Below are 19,959 nucleotides of genomic sequence, written 5' to 3'. Positions count from 1 at the left end.
CACTCATTGAGTAAGGTTTCCTTCATTATCTGTGTGTGTGTGTGTGTGTGTTTTCTTTTAACTGATAAGTCATTCTTTCTTCAGTGGTTTGGCTTCTTTGGGGATGCTCCTGCTCCCAGTGATCAAATTAACTCCTTTTACTGCCAAGTTTGATTTTATTTAGAACATATGTTGGCAAATTCTAATGTTTCACGAAGGTCCAATTTAGTCTCTACCCTCTTTTTACTGAGGGAGTGCGCGTACATTATCTCAGTGTCCCTGTGTGTACAGCTGCCTTTGATCAGTTTCATATGAAGCCAGATGTGAGAGATGGCCCAAATGTGAAAAAGCTGAGATTCATTGTGCACTAAGCAGTTTGGGGCAGGAGCTGCACCTAGATTATTTTATAAAGCACTTTTGTGGCCCTTTATAAATCATGAAGGACACCTTACTTAATGAGTGGCAGTTACTTCATTTTTTGTCACACAGGAGTTCTACACTTTGTCTCTGCAGTTTCCTATGCTGGATCCTGGTTGGGGCAGATAGCAGTGAATAGACCTGAAGAGACTGGAGAGCTTTTGTATAAAGCTTCTTGTTTTTGAAGAAACAGACTAACACGGCTACCTCTCTGATATTTGTTTAAAGCTGTCATTCTTCTTAGCATACATGTAATGTGCCTCCAATGACATGTGATCAGGATTCATCACTGTATTTGGTCCACTGGTTGGCTTATTTGCTTCCCCAGCTCACCCTGATAGGGAGTGTAACATGAATGCTGATCTGTGCCTTCCATGATGTCATTGCAATACTGTGTAAAGGCAGGAGAGAGAAAAAGTGGTGACAGGCAATATTCCCTCTAATTTTTCCATCAATTTGCAGAATAAATTTTGTTATGTGCTCCAAGGCATGTGCACCACCATCATAAATACATCCGGCCAGTAATAGATGCTATGGGCATTCTGCTAATCAGCTGGATGGTATTAAAATCTCTCCTGGGGGACTGACTGCCCAAGTGCTCAATTTAGAGGGAATACATAAAGGAAGAGGTTTCATTCTACTGTGCCACTTACCAAGTTGGTTTATGGGGTGTCTCTTTTTTTGGGGATGGACTAGTCAGTGAGCTCATGGCCCTTGACACTCACACATGCATATAAGTTGCCTGGTTGAGTGTAAGTAGAAACACTAACCTGGGATTATAATGCTCAGAGCTTTTCCCGCAATGCTGGTTATTCTATCCATCTAGGTTTTTATAGGGTCACCAGTCATTGTGAAGGAATCTAAATACTTGTTGCCTTTCAGGATATGTTTGTTTCTTTAATGTAGTTCATGCCTTTCCTCCCACGTTTAATAATAGATTTAAATCAAAACTATAAGAATCCATCTTATTTATTCCTTATTCCTTATGCCTTTGTACATTACAGACAAGATTTTATTTTCTGTCAGAAATGTGGCTCTCTAATGAATTTGATCTGTGAAGCAGAATTTTCACAACTGTTTCTCATTTTATTTGGATCCTATAAAGTCTCACAAGCTAATTAAGGTCCTAAGCTAATACTTGGGGAGGAGGCCTCCTGAGAAGATCTAGGAGTTCAGAAGGAATTTTATCAGAAGATACTGTTGGTATTTCAATAGGCAGTGCTCTTTGAGTCATTATTGAAATAATGCCCTGGCACAATCTAAGAGGGCACTCTGATCCTGGAGGAGCTAGCTTTTGGATCAGGAAAAATGTAAAAGAGGTAAAATAAAAGGTCGACTAAAGGTAGACCCAAAGATTCTGACATTCACAAATAATCTGATTTTATGTTTGGTAATTTTCAACATTGTGGAAATTCCTTTCATCAGTCATCCTGGTGTACTTTTCATAGCACGGCTCCCCTGCTCTGATCAGTGTAGATGAGTCCTACATATTTAACTCTGAGTGTTCACTCTGTTGATTTCCTCCTCCATTTGGCGAGTGGAGAAAAAGTGGATTTTTGTTGTTGTTGTTTTTTGTTTTTGTTTGTTTGTTTTTGTTTTTTAAAGAGGCAAATCCTAATTGTGATCCATGTGCAGAACTCTCAAGACCATCGAGAAATCCTGCACATCTCTATAGCAGGAGCCTCTACTGCCCTGAAAATGACCTCTTTCATCTCAGTGGGCTTCCTCAGCTTGCCACCCATTTACATAAACTGTATACGGGTCAGAGTTTATATCTTTGGCTTGTATATGTGTGCAGACACATGCATAATAAGCACTGCTGATTTTCAGCCCTGATTTGTTGCTTTTACCATTTGAAAACAAAGGACTTATCTGTTACTAAAACAAAAGTATAGTATAACATTTTTATAGAGATTATTTATCACCGGGAGCCAATCGAGTTTAACCTTGATCTTGGCAATGATACAAGATTTCAGATGTCCTGCAGCTTGCATTAGTCTAATTCAGGAGTAACTCCAGAGGAGTCAACGGAGTTGCAAGAAAATAGTGTGAGATCCAGACTGAGCTCTAGGCTGTGTACTAATTGCAGGATCAGTCCCTTATTTATATATCTCATAGCTGCTCAGAAGCTATAATAAAGGGGTCTGTGTAAGTACTCATATAGAAGAACTATAAAGTGTAGTACAGTGCAGTTCCAGGAAACAAGAGTTTAATATCTGACTAAAAACTTTTTTCCCTTTACTGTGAGTTAGTGTTAATGCTACTGTTGAAACAGACACACTCATTCATGCTGATTTATCTCCAAACCCTCCAGGCAGTGTAGTTTCACAATTGTGTTGAACAATAGCCAAAAAACAAGTTCCACCGGTCAAATGTTTGCAACTTATTACAGCCATCTCTTGGAGGCTGTGTTTAGTGATTGTGTATAGTGACTAGCTGATGATTCTTTGACTCAAAATATGATCAGGTAAAGCATGATGATATCACACTTTATAATTCTGCTTTCCAATGTGAGCTTATTATTCTCTGTGGAAATTTACATGACAGGTTGTATTTTTTCCTGAGAATCTTCTTCCATTGGGTTATGTCTAGATTGCAGCCTGCCACTCTGGGAGCTTTCTGCTGACATCCCAGTCATCCTTGTTCCACGAGGACGAAGGGATATGTCACCAGAGGTAGTTTTCCCAACATTTGACCCCATGTAGACAGATCAAATGTCAGGAAAGCCTCTCCCGACAGAACCGTCGGCAGGAGATACACAAATGCTTCGCACATTTTGTGTACCTTTTGCCGACACTTCTTTTCAATCTAGACATAGACTTAGACAAGCTCAGATAGGATGAAAATCTTGTAGGTGAAGTATGATTGCTAGTCTGTCAGTGGCTGGTCGTCAAGATTTAAAAGAGCAGGAAATCTAAAAAGAATGCTATGTCATTGCTGACGGAAGTATTTTGATTTCAGTGTAAGTAAGAGATAGAGTAAATAGGAAGAGGACAATCATAACTTCTATAAATCTTTTAAATGGCTTTTGCTGGACTAAATATTATCTTCTGCTGATTATGATTATTTTTCTAATATATACTTCAAAAATATTCCTGAAATCGTATTTTAATAAAAGTGAATTTTAAATAAAACTAGGTTTTACTGAATAGAAAGCAAATAGTACCTAAAAATTAGAATGGTCTGAGCACATTTGCAAGAGTTCTGCAACTCTTGCTACAGTAAACCCTCCATTTTACAGACCCCGATTTAGCGGACTTTGGGAACAACGGACGTCCGCCAGACACTCGTTGTTCCCAAAGCCCGCTTAATCGGGGCCTGTAAAATTCTAAATCCTACCCCACCAAAACCCACGGGACGTACCCGAGCCGCTGGAGCTACCCCTGCCTGGACCACCACTGCTGCTGCTGGAGCTGCCACGCATTGTTCCCATTAGGGGTGGGGTGCATATGCAGGAAGATGGCACTCGCATATGCCCCCACCTCTGGTGAGAGGAGCGTGTAGCAGCTCTGGCGGCAGCGGCGGCGGCGGCTCCTCTAACCGTGCAGCAGTCTGGCAGCTCCAGCCATGTGACATGGGGGCTGGCTCCAGCCACATGACACGGTGGGGGGCAGCTCCAGCTGCATGGTGCAGGGCTGGTTCCAGCCACACGCCACGGAGGGACCGGCTCCAGCAGCGAGCACGCTGGGTGGCAGCTCCAGCAGCGAGCCGGCATGGGTCTCTGCAGCTGCACAGTGCAGGGCCAGCTTAAGCAGTGCATTGCAGCGGGGGGGGTGGGGGGGCAGCTCCAGCCACACAGAGTGGGGCAGTTCCACTCTTCAGCTTCTCCAGCAGCAGTGGGCTGGTGAGTCCATGGCTTTTTGGGGTGGCTGGGAATGAGGGGGCTGGAGCTGGGGGAGGCTGCCAAGCTGCCACAGAGGAAGGAAGAAACAGTCTTACCATGGAGTAATTTCCTGCAGAACAAAGTACAGTAAACCCTTGGATTTAACAGACTTTCAGGTTTAATGGGCACCCCTCCCGCCATTAAGCTGTTAAATCGAGGGTTTATTGTATGCCCCATGATATGGGATGTAATTTAAAGGATTAGCTTCTTTCTCCACAAGACTAGATGGAAATGTGCTACAAGATGGTCAGATCTTTCATGGTCTGCTCATTCTAAATGTTGTGGTAGTCTTGCTTTGCAGAGATTTCGAATGTGAGATTAGTATCTCTAAACACCAAATTTGGTTGGCTTAGAAATGTTTCATTTTAAAATTAAAGTAAACATACAGATTTGTGACAAAGAGGACTTACTGAAGAATATTGTTGATGATTCATATGCGTGAAATTCACAGGTGCTCTTTCAAAGCAATTTTCTCTTCAGCCGCTCTTTTGCAGACATTTATTTGGCATATTGGTATTATAACATTTAGAAAGGGATTAAGCATGCAAATAATTCTATATGGTTTATTGAATTTCTGATAAAATCCTATCCATATCATGCTGGATTCCAGAGGGAAAAAATGGAAATTGATATGTTGCTCTATTTCACAACTACATTTTGTAAAGCTTTCTTCTTGGGAGATTGTGAGTTTTTAAGAATTTTATTTATTTATTTATTTTAATTTTGTACTCAGAAGTTATTCTTCTTCAATCAGCAAATAAAGAGTTAAATCTTTAGGTGGAAGATGATAATGACCATGTTTTCAGTTGAAACACAGTAGATGCCCCAAGCCTCTGCTTCCTCTCTTTGACACAGGATCCTTTTGAGCCATTCACTGTAGTTTTGTTCTTGATTTTGAATCTCCAGAGAAAAGCCGTAAAACACACAAATCAGTATGAGTGCAAAATTCAAATTTTGATAACGGCACTAGTTAGTAATGATTTAATTGACTATTTCAACTGAATATGCTAATATGGAAGACTTCTGAAGTCATGGGCTGTCCTGAGGATTACCTGGTAATACCTGTGCATCTTCCACATAGACAAAAGCAGACATTTTGGTGGGCAAGAATAGTATTAAAAGGAAACATGCTGACAGATTGTTGGGGGAAAAGGGGTTAAAACAACAAACTGTAACCTGACCATTAATTGGGTTTGCAGTCCTGACTGCTAATGAGAAATCTGTGTATGAGTATTTAGCCTAGTTATTTATGTGGGAGACCCACAAGAATAATCTTAAAATCACAGAAATGTAGGATTGGAAAGGACCATGACAGGTCATCTAGTCCAATCCCCTTCACTGTGGTAGGACTAAGTATTGTTCATCTCTGATGCTTGATTGCCTAATGCATTCCTAAAGTGACAGAGAATCCAGAACCTTCCCAGATAATTGGTTACCCTGCTTAGCCACTCATAGTCTTAGTTACTTCCAGGTGATAAAAGTCGGGGAAAGACTGGGGTGCAGTACTCTGAAGTATCTCTTAAAAGCAGGGGCTGCATGTGGGGGGTACAGGAGGGGCCACAAGCATGAAGTGTTTGTAGGCCGTGCTGCTCCAGGGAGAAGCAGGACTGCCTCCGCACTGAGCAGAAGTATGATGCTTCCACAAGAAGAGGCAGGTGGGGGCAAGGCAGAGGTAGAGCAAAGATGCGAAGGGAAGGGGCAAGGGTGGAACAAGGGTGGGAGGGGCTTGGGGCTGAGGGGGGCATGTGGCTGGTGCTCCCTCCCTGACCCCCATGCTCTGGAACCTCACTCACTCACCATTGCTTAGGAATAATTGCTACTATGGAAGACATCGTATTCCTGTGCTGGCAGAGATCGTGATGGCAGCTTGGGAACAGGAGGAGCAGTGTGTGTGGGTGGGAGGAACAGTAACTGTGTGTGGGTGAAAACCCAAGGTCCTTTAGTTAATTCATCACTTGTGTCAGCCTTTTGTCTGAGGTGCTGAGCCACACACTGGAACAGGGTAAGGTATGCGAGAGTTAGGCCAACAGTTGGATGCCTGACAAGAACCATCCCCCAACTCCATCAGCAGTCATAAAAACTCTTGTTTTATGTTATATATGAAAATATTTGATGTGATATGTTGATAGTAGGCCATTCGGCTTAATCTTTATTTTCAATTTAGGGCACCAAAAATCAGATGATCTTTCAACTATAGCATCAGCCAAAGATAACTAGTAGTGGTATCATACAGTATGTTCTTCAGTGTATCATTTGGGACCGTTCTTGACTGATACTTATCACTCAAATGTCCATTGATTCAACTGATTCAGTATGATTGATTCAAATGATTAAAGGCCTAACCTGAAGTTAATTTTTCACTGGGGTCAGTTTGGCAGTGACCGTGAGCATACCTTGGGTATGGGTATGTGTCACTCACCAGCATTATGTGGGTATATATCATTAGTTATTTTCCTGCCATTATAGGGTCCTTGAGCACTGGTGCAAATCAGTCCTTCCTGCATGCTGCAGTGGTACATAATAATAGTCTAGTGTTTTGTGGTGTGTAGGGCTTTTTTTCTTATTTCCATTAGTTGACTCTTAAATTATACATGTGTGTTGGCTGGTGTTGGTGGCCTGTGACATACAGATCAGACTAAATGAAATAGTGATATCTTAAACTTGATGGCCCTATGACTCTGAAGCTGCGTCTACACGTGCACGCTACTTCGAAGTAGCGGCACCAACTTCGAAATAGCACCCGTCGCGTCTACACGCGTCGGGCGCTATTTCGAAGTTAACTTCGACGTTAGGCGGCGAGACGTCGAAGTCGCTAACCTCATGAGGAGATAGGAATAGCGCCCTACTTCGACGTTCAATGTCGAAGTAGGGACCGTGTAGACGATCCGCGTCCCGCAACGTCGAAATTGCCGGGTCCTCCATGGCGGCCATCAGCTGGGGGGTTGAGAGATGCTCTCTCTCCAGCCCCTGCGGGGCTCTATGGTCACCGTGGGCAGCAGCCCTTAGCCCAGGGCTTCTGGCTGCTTCTGCGGCAGCTGGGGATGTATGCTGCAGGCACAGGGTCTGCAACCAGTTGTCAGCTCTGTGTATCTTGTGTTGTTTAGTGCAACTGTGTCTGGGAGGGGCCCTTTAAGGGAGCGGCTTGCTGTTGAGTCCGCCCTGTGACCCTGTCTGCAGCTGTGCCTGGCATCCCTATTTCGATGTGTGCTACTTTGACGTGTAGACGTTCCCTCGCTGCGCCTATTTCGATGTTGGGCTGAGCAACGTTGAAGTTGAACATCGACGTTGCTGGCCCTGGAGGACGTGTAGACGTTCTTCATCGAAATAGACTATTTCGATGTCGCCACATCGAAATAAGCTATTTCGATGTTGGCTGCACGTGTAGACGTAGCCTGAGAGTTGTGAAATCTCCAGGCCTCTCAAGCATCTTGCTACATCATTGGATGTCTCTTATCACTTCACATGTTACAATGCCAGAAATCTCAGACTATATCTTGACCCCATTTACAATCTGATTTGTTTTCAGTTGTGCTGATATTCTTGGATAGCATTGCTGTATGACTTCCATTCACATGGGACGAGGTTGAAATGAATATACTTCTAAGAAGTTGTGTAGTTTTGAGTATCAAAGTAGAGTTTCAGTTGATTGACCAAGTGGGTGAAGGAAAGCCCAAAGGCTCCAGTTTTGCATTATGGCTGAACTAACTTCTGCTGACATCAGAAATTATTAATTGCACCAGTTAAATTACAAAACAGTTATCATGGCTCAGAGAGCCAGGAATGCTGTAATTGTGAGGGCTGCTAGATTTCCCTTCCTGCTTCCTCTCTTTTGACTTTAACCATCAAGACAGAGAACAAGGTAACCGTGTGAACTAATGCGTGTGGTTTGTGGGCATCTTTTAAAGAAACAATGTGAAATGGACATATATCATTTGGGTAACTGATTATGTTCCCTATGAAGAGACTGTATTCTGGAAGGGGAGATACATGGGGTTGTACCCAAAGATATGATACATTTTTTGTAGCTCTTAAGTTTTTTATGAACCTGTGTATGTGATAGGAAAGATTTATATACCATATTCAAAGAAACTGTAGGATATATTATAACCTATGTACTACTCTCCATATTATTTCTTTAGTGTACTGGATGAATAACTTTTACATATACTGGATTGAAAAGTGAGTTGAAAATATGCATGCATGTGTTTAATTGGCTCAATTAAATCTTCTTCCTTTTTATATTGGGATGTATGCTATATAGATGTCACTTTTGAAGATTTGGCCAAGTAGCAGATAAAGCTACTTCAGTTAAGATCTTATATATGAACTCCGGAGTACAACAGTTATAGTAAAATAAAGTCAACAGTCTGTCTTGCTTGAAGATACGGTTCAAAGTATTTGCTGATATAGCCTTAAAAAACCAAAAACACAAAAAACCCTTTCTCTTCAAAATAGTGCAAGGTTTCTTTTTCCTGCCCATTTAATTCTTCTCCATTTTGTTAAAGACTGATTTTCCCCACCCCACTCTAAAATGCTTTCAAGTAAAGCTCAAACGGACATGGCTGATTTTAGCTTATGCAGCATCTTATCCTATCCAAAGAGCTTTGTTTGTGTATCATCAGCTTTGTTCCAAGAACAGTGTAATTTGGCTGTTTCCAGGCAAAATGCAAGTTGGGCCCCACATACGTTGCAATTCTTTGTTATTTAAACAGGTATTGAAGTAGGTAAGTTTTTAAGGAAGTTTAAATGCTTCACTTTCTCCATCAGAGCACAATAAATATAAGTAGATTGAATATTTAAACCAATATTCTTTGCAGCATCTGTTTAAAGCCACAGCAGTCAGCAGAGTCACATACATCTTTCTGGCCTTGTTCATCAGCATCATGCCCATATATGGATAGGGGGGCAGGGAATGTATTGGATGCATTTGCATCTCCTCATGGGCTGCCCCATCCCTTCCCCATCCACCCTCATCCTGATCCCTGGTTCCCTCCCTGACCAGACCAGCTGGGGATCACCTGGGACAGGAGAGAGGTGGCACTGGCAACAGCAGCCTCAGGAGGTTGTCTACCCCCACAACACACTCTCTCACCATGCATTGCTCTGCTGCCTTCCTCTGCCTGCTGAGCTCCCCTGGGTGACTGGAGGTCACCCAGTCACCAGCAGAGAACTGGGGCTTAGCAGGCTGGGGGGCAGTAGCAGAGCACTGCGTGGTGAGTGCAGGGGGTGAGGGGAGGAGGTCGAGGGGAGGCAAGCCCATGCAGCAGCTGCTGTCACCCACCCCCATCACAGATAATATGCACCCCATGCCCAGGCCAAGGAGGAGGTGGGGAGGAATCTTTGGATCTTTGGGTCAAGTTGGGGGTGGAGTTTGGGGGTTCTTGGCCTGAGCTGGAGGTGGGGGATCTTTGGGCTGAGCAGAGGTGGAGTGTTTGGGATCTTTGGACTCAATGAGGCATGGGAGATTTTGGGTCGTTGTGGAAGAAGGGAGATGTTTCATTCTGAGCGGCTGTGGCAGTGGCCTGGCTTCAGTTTGAGCCCAGCCCTGGTGTCCTGGGCCCCAGAGGCCAGGTAAGATAACCCATATTAAATAAACATCATTAGGATTGCTCCTGCTTAATTATCCCACAGTGTAATATATTTTCTTCCACACCTATGGACTCTTCACAATATATATTTATATCTAGGGTTTTTGTTCCTATTGATCGGGCACATCCACACCCCACCTTGTTACTAGTGTTATACGTAAGAAATTTTAACAGAAGAAAAGAAAATTCAACCCATCCAAGGATGGAAAACACTGCTCTCCCACCCTGTATGCTGTCAGGAGAGCCCTGGTGCATGTGCAGGGCTGGGGAGAGCCCTGGTTGCACAGCAGCCAGGACCCTGGCACGCAGGGCAAGTAGGAGGGAGGGAAGATGGGTAGGGCAGCAGGGGCCCAGGTGCACACAGGCCTGGCCTCCAGCAGCAGGGATGCTAAGGGAGAGGTGTAGGGCCAGCTGGGGATGGGGGTGTTGGTGGTCCACATTTGCAAAAATGGTGCATGTGTACACACACACACACACACACACACACACACAGAGACAGAAAGAGAAAGAGAGAGAGAGATTGAGAGAGAGAGAGAGAGAGATTTCTGCATAATGCCCTGGGAATTATTTCTCCAATTCAGCAACCGCATGCCTCACAGTAAGCATGTAGTCAGGCTAATTGAAGTCAAGGGAACTGACTGATGTCAATAGGACTACCTAGGTACTCAACATTAGGTGCATGCTTAAGTGTCCTGCTGAACAAGGGGGCCTGTCAGAGTGTGAGAATACTGTTTTGTTATACAGAATGATCTGGAATACCAGAAAACTGCAATTTCAATAAAATTGTTGTAGGGTCTAACTTATTTGTGCCAATGTTTCTTAGAGTTAATTTAAAAATCTTATATTTTTGTTTTATATTTCTAACATTTTGTCTATGAAATATTTGCATGTACATGTTTTGAAATGTGTATTTGCCAGCAGGCTGCAAGAGCTCCAAAGGCAGTTTTGGAGAATTACCTGTAGGACAGTTATTCAAATGGGGCTTTACTATCCTTGGGAAAAGTAGCCATTGTGTACTAGTTTGTAAATCTTTACTTCAGCAGGTTATTTTAAATGCACATTAAAGGTGGCATGTCTTTGCTGATGTTACAATTTTTTTTTGTCTGGTATGACCTTCCAGTAGCTGTAACTATATGGTTGGGGGTTTTTTTGTGTTAAGCCCCAGTAGTGTCTTTCATATTTGGTGAAAAAAGCTGCAGTTATCATATGCTGGAAAAGCTAGTCTTAAATAATAAGCTATTATCTCACCTAATTGGCAGGAATATGAATGTAAGTGTCAGTGGAGTTATGCATTAGTTAAACGGCAAATGCATTCATTGATTAAAACTTTAAGAACTATAACCGGCTGGCTGACAGTGGCAGTATTGCTGGTGATGGAACATGATAGTTTGTTATCTAGGTTGAGTTAGTAAGACAGAGTCTAAAATTTTGCTGGTAAATTTAAGTTCCTGCCCCTGCTGATGAGGCAGCATAGTTCTGCTTCATCTGTCAAGAAGTATCTTCTTAAACATGCTATTTTCTCTTCTGGGACTGGCAGGAAGGAGTGATGTTTAGTTTAAACTTTGTTTTGCTATACAAACTGGGGGCTGAGCCAATATCCTAGTTGCAGGATGTCATTGCTAATGCAGAACTATGGTATCAAATATGACATGCACTGGAAAATAGCTCAAGGAGAACAGCGTTATGCTGGTCAAAGATACACTTAGGACATAGCTGCATCAGTCATATTTGTCATCATGAAACTTTGGTTTATCACTTTTGTTTCTTTTGATTCCTCAACGACTGTAGGGTTGCCTTGCTTGGATATAAAGTGTGTGCTTCTTTCCACAGCTGGGATGACAGCAGCTCTGTCAGCAGTGGGATCAGTGACACCATAGATAACCTCAGTACTGATGACATTAACACTAGCTCCTCCATCAGCTCCTATGCCAACACTCCAGCCTCCTCCCGTAAAAACATAGATGCCCAGGTAAGATTTCTGTTTCCTTTGAGACATACATTTGTGGATTTGTTATTTTCTCCAAACAATGGGTTCATTCTCTTAAAGGAATTGTGTCTATCTTTTACTTGATCCTTTCAACAGTTCAGTGCTTTTTTGAAATGGAGAATGAAATACATCAGTATATTTCTTATAATAGTAACCCTAGACTGTGACATTTGGCTCCTTTACAGCCTTTTAGCAACTCATGCTGAAACTGTTGGAAACCTGACCATAAATAAAATAACAAACTCCTGCTGTCAAAATTTATTTTGATCAGTGTTTAATATTTTACTCTGAGCACTTTCAGCCTTGCAGGCCCAATTCTGCCTCCTTTGCTGATGTTCAGTAGCAAGTTACTGCAGAGCTGGTCCCATTGAATCAGTGGGACTACTTGCTACCCAGAAAAATTAAGAGTTGCAGAATTCATTACCTTTTTTATACATTTTTAACCTTTCAAAACATTATTTCACTTTCTTTTTTTTAACAGACTTCCTGCTTGGAAAGCAAGTCCGGTTTTTCAGTGTTCCTTTTCTCTTTAACTCCCTTTTCTCCTTTTAACAGTACACTTCATACATCCATTTATCAAAGTACATTGTGCCATCTGTGCACAAGTGTGTTTTCTGGAGAGTACTGGGTGTAAATGGAATGATCAAATAAGAATTTCTGATATTCGCTAACTGGGAAGGACACTTTAAGAGGAGTTTGATTAGCTATTGTAATATTTTTGTGCTTTAAAAGAGGGCAGATATTATTTCCCATAATTGCTCTGAATCGTGCTACGTGCTAGACTATGGCTACACTGCAGCATAAAGTCAATTTTAAGGTACTTAGCTTGATTTTACAATGTGACTGTCTTCACTGCAAATATCATTAGGTTGATTTTAAGTTTGACTTTCTCTCCCCGCCCCTTCAATGCAGTATAATGCCAAGTTTGAATTTAAATGGTCAAATTAGTGCTACCTTAGAAACTTTAAATCTATTTTGTCAGCCTCCAGAGGTATCCCACAGTTCCCCGAATGTGTCCGTTCTGGCTACTTCTACCTCAGCTGCTCTCTGGAGCTGTGTCTACACGTGCACGCTACTTCGAAGTAGCGGCACTAACTTCGAAATAGCGCCCGTCACGGCTACACGCGCCGGGCGCTATTTCGAAGTTAACTTCGACGTTAGGCGGCGAGACGTCGAAGTCGCTAACCCCATGAGGGGATAGGAATAGCGCCCTACTTCGACGTTCAACGTCGAAGTAGGGACCGTGTAGTCGTTGCGCATCCCGCAACTTCGAAATAGCGGGGTCCGCCATGGCGGCCATCAGCTGAGGGGTTGAGAGATGCTCTCTCTCCAGCCCCTGCGGGGCTCTATGGTCACCGTGGGCAGCAGCCCTTAGCCCAGGGCTTCTGGCTGCTGCTGCGGAGGCTGGGGATCCATGCTGCAGGCACAGGGTCTGCAACCAGTTGTAGGCTCTGTGTATCTTGTGTTGTTTAGTGCAACTGTGTCTCGGAGGGGCCCTTTAAGGGAGCGGCTTGCTGTTGAGTCCGCCCTGTGACCCTGTCTGCAGCTGTTCCTGGCACCCTTATTTCGATGTGTGCTACTTTGGCGTGTAGACGTTCCCTCGCAGCACCTATTTTGATGTGGTGCCACGCAACGTCGAAGTTGAACATCGACGTTGCCAGCCCTGGAGGACGTGTAGATGTTACTCATCGAAATAGCCTATTTCGATGTTGCTACATCGAAATAAGCTATTTCGATGTTGGCTTCACGTGTAGACGTAGCCTGGGTGTGCAGGAAGTAGGAGCAGGAAGCCTGGCAATTTGAGTTCATTTTCTTTCTCGCCAGCATGGCAATTGCATCTAGCCATGATTTCTCAGGGTCACAAAAGAACCCCATTATGGAGCCATCAGGAGAGCCAGGATCTCATTTCAGCTGGCAAGTTAGCACCTGGCCCGCCACACCACATGGCTAGACCACCCCCTCTCTCCCAAGCACTATGTGGCAGATGGACCAGCCCCTACCCCACCATACCACCTGGCAACTGGGCTTTGGGGACCATGCTTTTAGGCAGGGGCATGTCCTGCCCTGCCCTGCATGGGGTGAAGGCTTCTTCCATGCACAAGATTAGCAGGAGAGCCTGAGAAAGTTCTTTTCTGCCCTTCGCATTTGTACAGGGTAGCAAGCCCGTAGGTGCCATGTGGCTGGTGGGCTATCCCTGCCCCACCACACCATGTGGCAGCTGTGCAGCACAGACTATGCTTCCAGAGAAGAGCATGCCCAGCCCTGCATGGGGTGAAGTTTCCTTCCTTATGAGAAACTTATTTTCTTTGCTTCACATTTTATGGGGATCATTCTTAAAAGCTTCAAACTCTGAAATTTACACTATGTGCTGACGCAGAAATTTTGTGGGGCTGGCCCCACAAGGCACCATGTGCTGTGGGGGGCTGGCCCAGTGCCACAGATATTTTAGGGGCCTGTCGCCCCCCGGCATACAACTGCCTGAACCGTGTCAACAGGTTGCTAGACAGTCTCCAGTGCTGGCGTCCCCAAGGCACCATGCACCGGGGGGCTGGCCCCATGCTACAGATATTGTAGGGGGCTGGCTGCCCCAAGCTACCATATGTTGAGGGAGGGAGCTGGCCCCCAACACAGAAATTTTACAGGGCTGGCTCAGGTGTGCAATTGATGGAATCATGTCAATAGATTGCCCAGCAATCTCTGGGGCTGGCCCCCCATGGCACCACATGTCAGGGGCTGGCTGGCCCTGGGCCATAAACATTGGCTGGTCCCCAAAGGGGCCAATACTCTCCCTTCCCAAATGGTGTGGCTCAGGGGAACATTTCCTAAGATGTAATGGAGCTTGTGGGCTCTCTCTCTTTACCAGAAGAGGCAAGGGATTCCCTTCATTCTTTTCCCAACTTTTCTATCGTCTAATGCCTCCTTAACTTTTCCTTCTCAAGCCACTACTACTTCTGATGGAGTAATGGCTCCTTCCAGCAGCTACTAGACATCAACGCCCTCTGGGATTCTTTCCTTCTCTCCTGTTTAGTCTTGGGATTCGTAATGAGTCTGGAGCAAATACTTCTAACGGTCTTCTCGTCTCATGTTAGAGGCGTCAGTGCAATGGCATCCCTTGAGGGTTCTTCACTGCTATGTGGTGAGAACTCATTGATTTCTCTCTCTCTCTCGCAACTTCAAACCTGGCTCCTTTAGCCAGATACACTACCACTTATGCATTTTATCATCTTTCCTTGAGCATAATATGAAGTCATTCCCTAGTCACATGGAGCAAGTTTGTTCCACTTGGGTGTCATACACTTCAGTGATGTTTGTATATGAAACTGATGCTAAGAAAGGCTGAACACTCATGACGCCCATTGATTTCACTGACAGTTGCAGATACTCAGCACCTATTGAGAACAGGCGTAAGGGTTGCTAAAGTGCTTTGGGACCTTAAATGTGTTTTAGTCTTTGTGTTAATGCAAAATATTATTCTAAAATGAGATGCTCAGTTTTGACTCATGCCTCTTAGTGGCTCAGGTTCAGGATGGATCTCTGAGAGGAGACAAGTTGCTAGTACCACCAAACTTACTTTCCCTTCTCCCATAAACTTTCTAGCATCCCAGGGAATGCAAACGTGGTAGGACAGTAGCTCCCAAAATTCAAACAGACTACAAAATATAATGATTGGAATAGCAGTGCTCCCCGGGGTTGTGAGGCACCTCACCTGCACCAGTCCTTAAGCATCCAGCAGCTGTGGCTGTGGCTGCTGTGAGTCAGCTCCCTGAATCCACTCACCTCTCACAACAAAAGTACTACCTTCTAAATCCCCACAGTTCCCTCTTTACCTTCTAAATCCTCACAGTTCCCTCTTTACATGTTAGTGAATGGCACACACGCTTTCCACAAATTTCCTGTAGTTTGCAGTCCCTTATCCATTGAATGCTAACAAAAATACCAGGTCCACTATTCTCAAAGGAATGGTAAACACACCTGTTTGTATGATGCAACTTAGGACCAGCTCTTTGCTTAATACTAGAGCATGGACATAGAGGGAAAACAAGAAAGATTTATTATGAAAAACTAGAGATTCAAGATATTGTGAATGAGCACAATGGGAAAATGGTTATATATAAACAAATTCCTTACATTTCTAGAGGATAAACTTTAGTAATAGGTGATGATACCGAGTAAAGATTTATCTCACCTGAAGTTCTCTTCTGTGTTTTCAACCAAAGTTTGCTAAGCTCCTGTTTTCTTACATGCAGCTGTCCTCTCTCTTTTTTTCCTAGGAGTATGGTCTTCTTTGTCCCCTAGAAATACCACGAAAGTTCATTTTGTTTATTCCTGGCTTGTTTTTTCCTGTGTACTCCTTTCCTGTTGATTTTCTTTCTTTTCATTAATATTTGACTTTGTATGTAAAAGGGAAAACAGCAGAAATGATCAGATGATGTAGGTCTGTCCCACGAAAGCTCATCACCGAATAAATCATTTTGTTAGTCTTGAACATGCTACCTTTCTGCTGGTTTTGTTTGTTGGAGTACAGACTAACACAGCCACCTCTCTGTTAGTGTGTAAAAGGGAATTCATTGTGTTAGCTTAATATACATCCCAAATAAGAGATGCATGTTTCTTACCTCTTCTCAGGAGGAAACCCTGCTTTTTCCTCTTGGCTGGTGGCTATACCTTTGTATAGACTCTACAAACATTATTTTCAGTGTATCTGTGCACACCTTTGATGATGATTGATGACCAGGATGACACCAGTTTTCATTGAGGCCTCCCATGACATTCTTTGGTGAATGAGAATGCATCCTACTTCCCCTTTGATATGAAGAGCTTTTTTGGGTCACACCCAAGATAAATGAGTTATATTTACAATCCTGCTGTTTACTTGCCTACTTACCTGATTTAACTTCTCTGTGCTCACTTTACCATTTTATAGTGCCTGTGTGTGAGAATTATAAGACTACCTTACAAAAATATTTACATTTTTAAAGAATATCTGTAAAGTGCTCATCTGTCCTTAACTGTAAGGTGCTCTTAACTGCAAATTATTATTTAAAAAAATTTATTTCACCTCTTAAAAGTCAAATCCTAAACTGACAAACAGAGCATGTAAATTGACTGTGGGAATCATGCTCAGTTTGGGAGTGTATAGATTCGCTACCACAACCCTCCCGCTCTTGTGTTTTTTTGTTTAGACTCATATATTATGGTCTTTGCCTATCCACATTTGCCTTCTTCTCTGTGGTGAGCCACAAAGATCTGGCACCGGGATCGTCACAGCACACAGGGATGTGGCACGCCAGTTTTCAAGGTTCCCTACTGCTTTGCTTCCCGTGCCACAGGTTCAAAGCTTTTAACCTAGTTGTGGTCTTACAACATCTGTTTAAGGGAATGCAGGGTTTGGATTTCAAATAATTAGAGAGACTGTGGAGCTTATGCCTGTGAAACGGGGAGCCCAAACCAACAACACAACACGTGAAAGAGGGTGGGCCCTCACGAGTTAGTCTCTGTAGGGTAGATGTAATCAGAAAAACATACACATTATTATCAGAAGAAAAGAAACAAGAAAGGGAAATAGAAACAAATCTAATTATACTAAGTACAAGACTTAGAGGTGATGAGCATCCACAGCTTTAGCTGAAACCAGTGGGAGCTGTGTGAATTCATCATCTCTGGAAAGCAGACTATAAAGTGATACAGTAAACCCTACATTTAATGAACTAATAGGGAAAGGGGAGTCCATTAAATCTGAGGATTTACTGCCCCCATGCCAGGCTCCCCTCCTTCCCCCAGAAAAACCAGGGACTCACCAGATCACTGCTGATTGAGTCACTGCTGCCGCTGGAGGAGCCAGAGCTCGCTGCCATGGCTGGAGCCAGCTCACCACCATGCCTGGTGCTGCCCTGCTCTGTGCAGCTGGCGTGGGCCCCACGCGGCACCACTGCAGAGGGCCCTGCATCGCATGCCATGGAGCTAGAGCTATCCCCCGCTGCATGGCTGGAACCACCCTCACCATGCAGCTGGACGGATATGCACCACGTGGCTGGAGCTGCCACCACCACTAGAGCCACCACACACTCCTCCCACCAGGGGTGGAGCTCTAGGCGAGTGCTGTCTACTTACATATGCACTGCACCCTTGGTGAGAGAAGCGCGTGGTAGCTCCGGTAGCAGCAGCAGTGGTCCAGGCAGTGGCAGCTCCAGCACCTTGGGTACGTTCCTTATGTTTTTGGCGGGACAGGATTTAGAATGTTACAAGCCCCAATAAAGCAGGCTTTGGGAACAATGGGGCTCTGGTGGACATCTTTGTTCCGTTATCCACTAAATTGGGGTCTGTAAAATCGAGGGTTTACTGTAAAGTTTAAATCTATGCAGGAAAGTCATGGAGGTTGTTCCTTCCCACAGCAACCAATGCCCTCCACCTCCAACAACATCCCATCATACACATCTTCTGCTGGGGATTTAGAATTAGGAGACATTTGAAAAGGACTCGCACTATAGCAAGAACTGGAAGATTGTTTACAAGTTAAAATCATTTACAAGAAAAACCAATTTCTCCACATGCGTAACAGCAACAGTAAAATACAAAAGGGTTGAAGAAGACTTATGAAAAATCAAGACCCATTATTTGAAAAGGAAGTTAGCTAAGCTTTTAAATGGAACATTTGTAAACCAGGCAAATCTCTATGTTTGCTATCATCATAATGGTCTAAGGCTTTGTCTACACAGCTGAGTTTTGATGACCAAACCTATGTCAGCACCTGAAAAATGACATTAAAAAAAAGTCCACACTTGCTCCTTGTGTCAACAGATCATGTCCACATTGGAGGCACCATAATCAACAACATAGGCAATGCACTGTGGGTATGTGTATTTAGGGGTTGTGGGAAAGTAGAGCGAAGTGCAGCACATCTTGGGACCCTGCTAAATGTGCTGTCATGCACTGCTTTGTGTCCCAGCCCTCCTTGACTTCCAGCTGACTTTTGCATCATTTGTTTTCAATTGCTATTCTTTGCTGTGCATAGCATATGTAGTAAGAAGGGTTGGATCCTGCACTTCTCTCCTATGCTCTGTTAAGTGTTGTCAGGATATCGCATATGGCAGCACAGTTAATCATGAAGTTACTGACAGAGCAAGGCTCACAGGCACCCAGCATTCTGCATGATATGGACAGCGGCAGCTTAGCATTGCCTTTGACACTCACAGAGCAGCTGCATCGGGTAGATTTTCACTTTTGGGGTAGGGAAAGCAGTGAATTCTAGGATCGCATTGTTGTGGAAGTATGGGACAAAGAGCAGTGGCTACAGAACTTTCAGATGTGAAAAATCACCTTCCTGGAGCTGTGTGCTGAGTTGGCCCCAGATTTGTGGCATAAGGATGCAAGAATAAGTGCTGTCCTGTTGGTAGAGAAGAGAATGGAAATTGCTGTCTGGAAGCTAGTGAGTCTAGACTGCTACAGTCAGTCACAAACCAATCTGCGTGATGAAGTTGACTGTTAGGGCATTAAATTGCATCCTGCTACAGAGGACTAACTCTGTGAAGTATCTCAGAGAGGGAGTTGTGTTAGTCTGTATCTTCACCAAATAAAAAAGCAGTCCTGTAGCACCTTAAAGAGTAACAATATAATTTATTACTTGATGAGCTTTCGTGGGAAAGGCCCACTTCATCAGATCTGGAGAATAACTAACTGATAACAGAGAAAAAAACTGAAGAATCAGCTAGATGGGGGGGAAAGGAAAGAGGGAGAGAAAAAAAAAGCCTCTGCTAGTATGTATTAAGTGGGATGGCAGATATCTCTGAACTCACCTGTGCACAACAGAACCCAGAGTCATTTACTCTGTGTCTTATCTCTTGCTTCCTGCTTCCCAGAGAGCAACTGCTGAGACTGGCTAGGCACCTCAGGAGTGGAAAACGGTTCCTGGCTGCCTGCCCCACTGGGCAACCACACTGGGAGTTCCACATTCTCATCTATCTTCACCTCTTCTTTTTCTGTGGTCCTCTTGTCACCACTTCCAGAGTATCCAGGGGGCTCATGGCAATGGAGGTGGGATCTCCACTGACAGTAGCATACATCTCCTTATAGAAACAGCAGGTCTTAGGTGCAGCACCGGAGCAATG

The 19,959-nt window shown here is 43.9% G+C and overlaps 1 protein-coding gene across 6 annotated transcripts in view; it reads left to right on the top strand.

The window, feature by feature from the left end:
• Window positions 1–19,959, top strand: part of NAV2 (neuron navigator 2) — a 359,017-nt gene that overhangs the window by 266,538 nt on the left and 72,520 nt on the right. For all 6 annotated transcript variants that reach the window (XM_074997678.1, XM_074997676.1, XM_074997677.1 and 3 more), the window contains one exon: window positions 11,698–11,836. In XM_074997678.1, coding sequence (XP_074853779.1) covers window positions 11,698–11,836 — 139 coding nt within the window. The remainder of the gene's footprint in view (window positions 1–11,697; window positions 11,837–19,959) is intronic.

This window comes from Carettochelys insculpta, chromosome 6 (genome assembly GCF_033958435.1).
Source record: "Carettochelys insculpta isolate YL-2023 chromosome 6, ASM3395843v1, whole genome shotgun sequence".
NCBI classification, from domain to species: Eukaryota; Metazoa; Chordata; order Testudines; family Carettochelyidae; genus Carettochelys; species Carettochelys insculpta.
The sequence above is the reverse complement of the archived record's forward strand: the minus strand, read 5'-3'. Positions and strand labels throughout refer to the sequence as shown.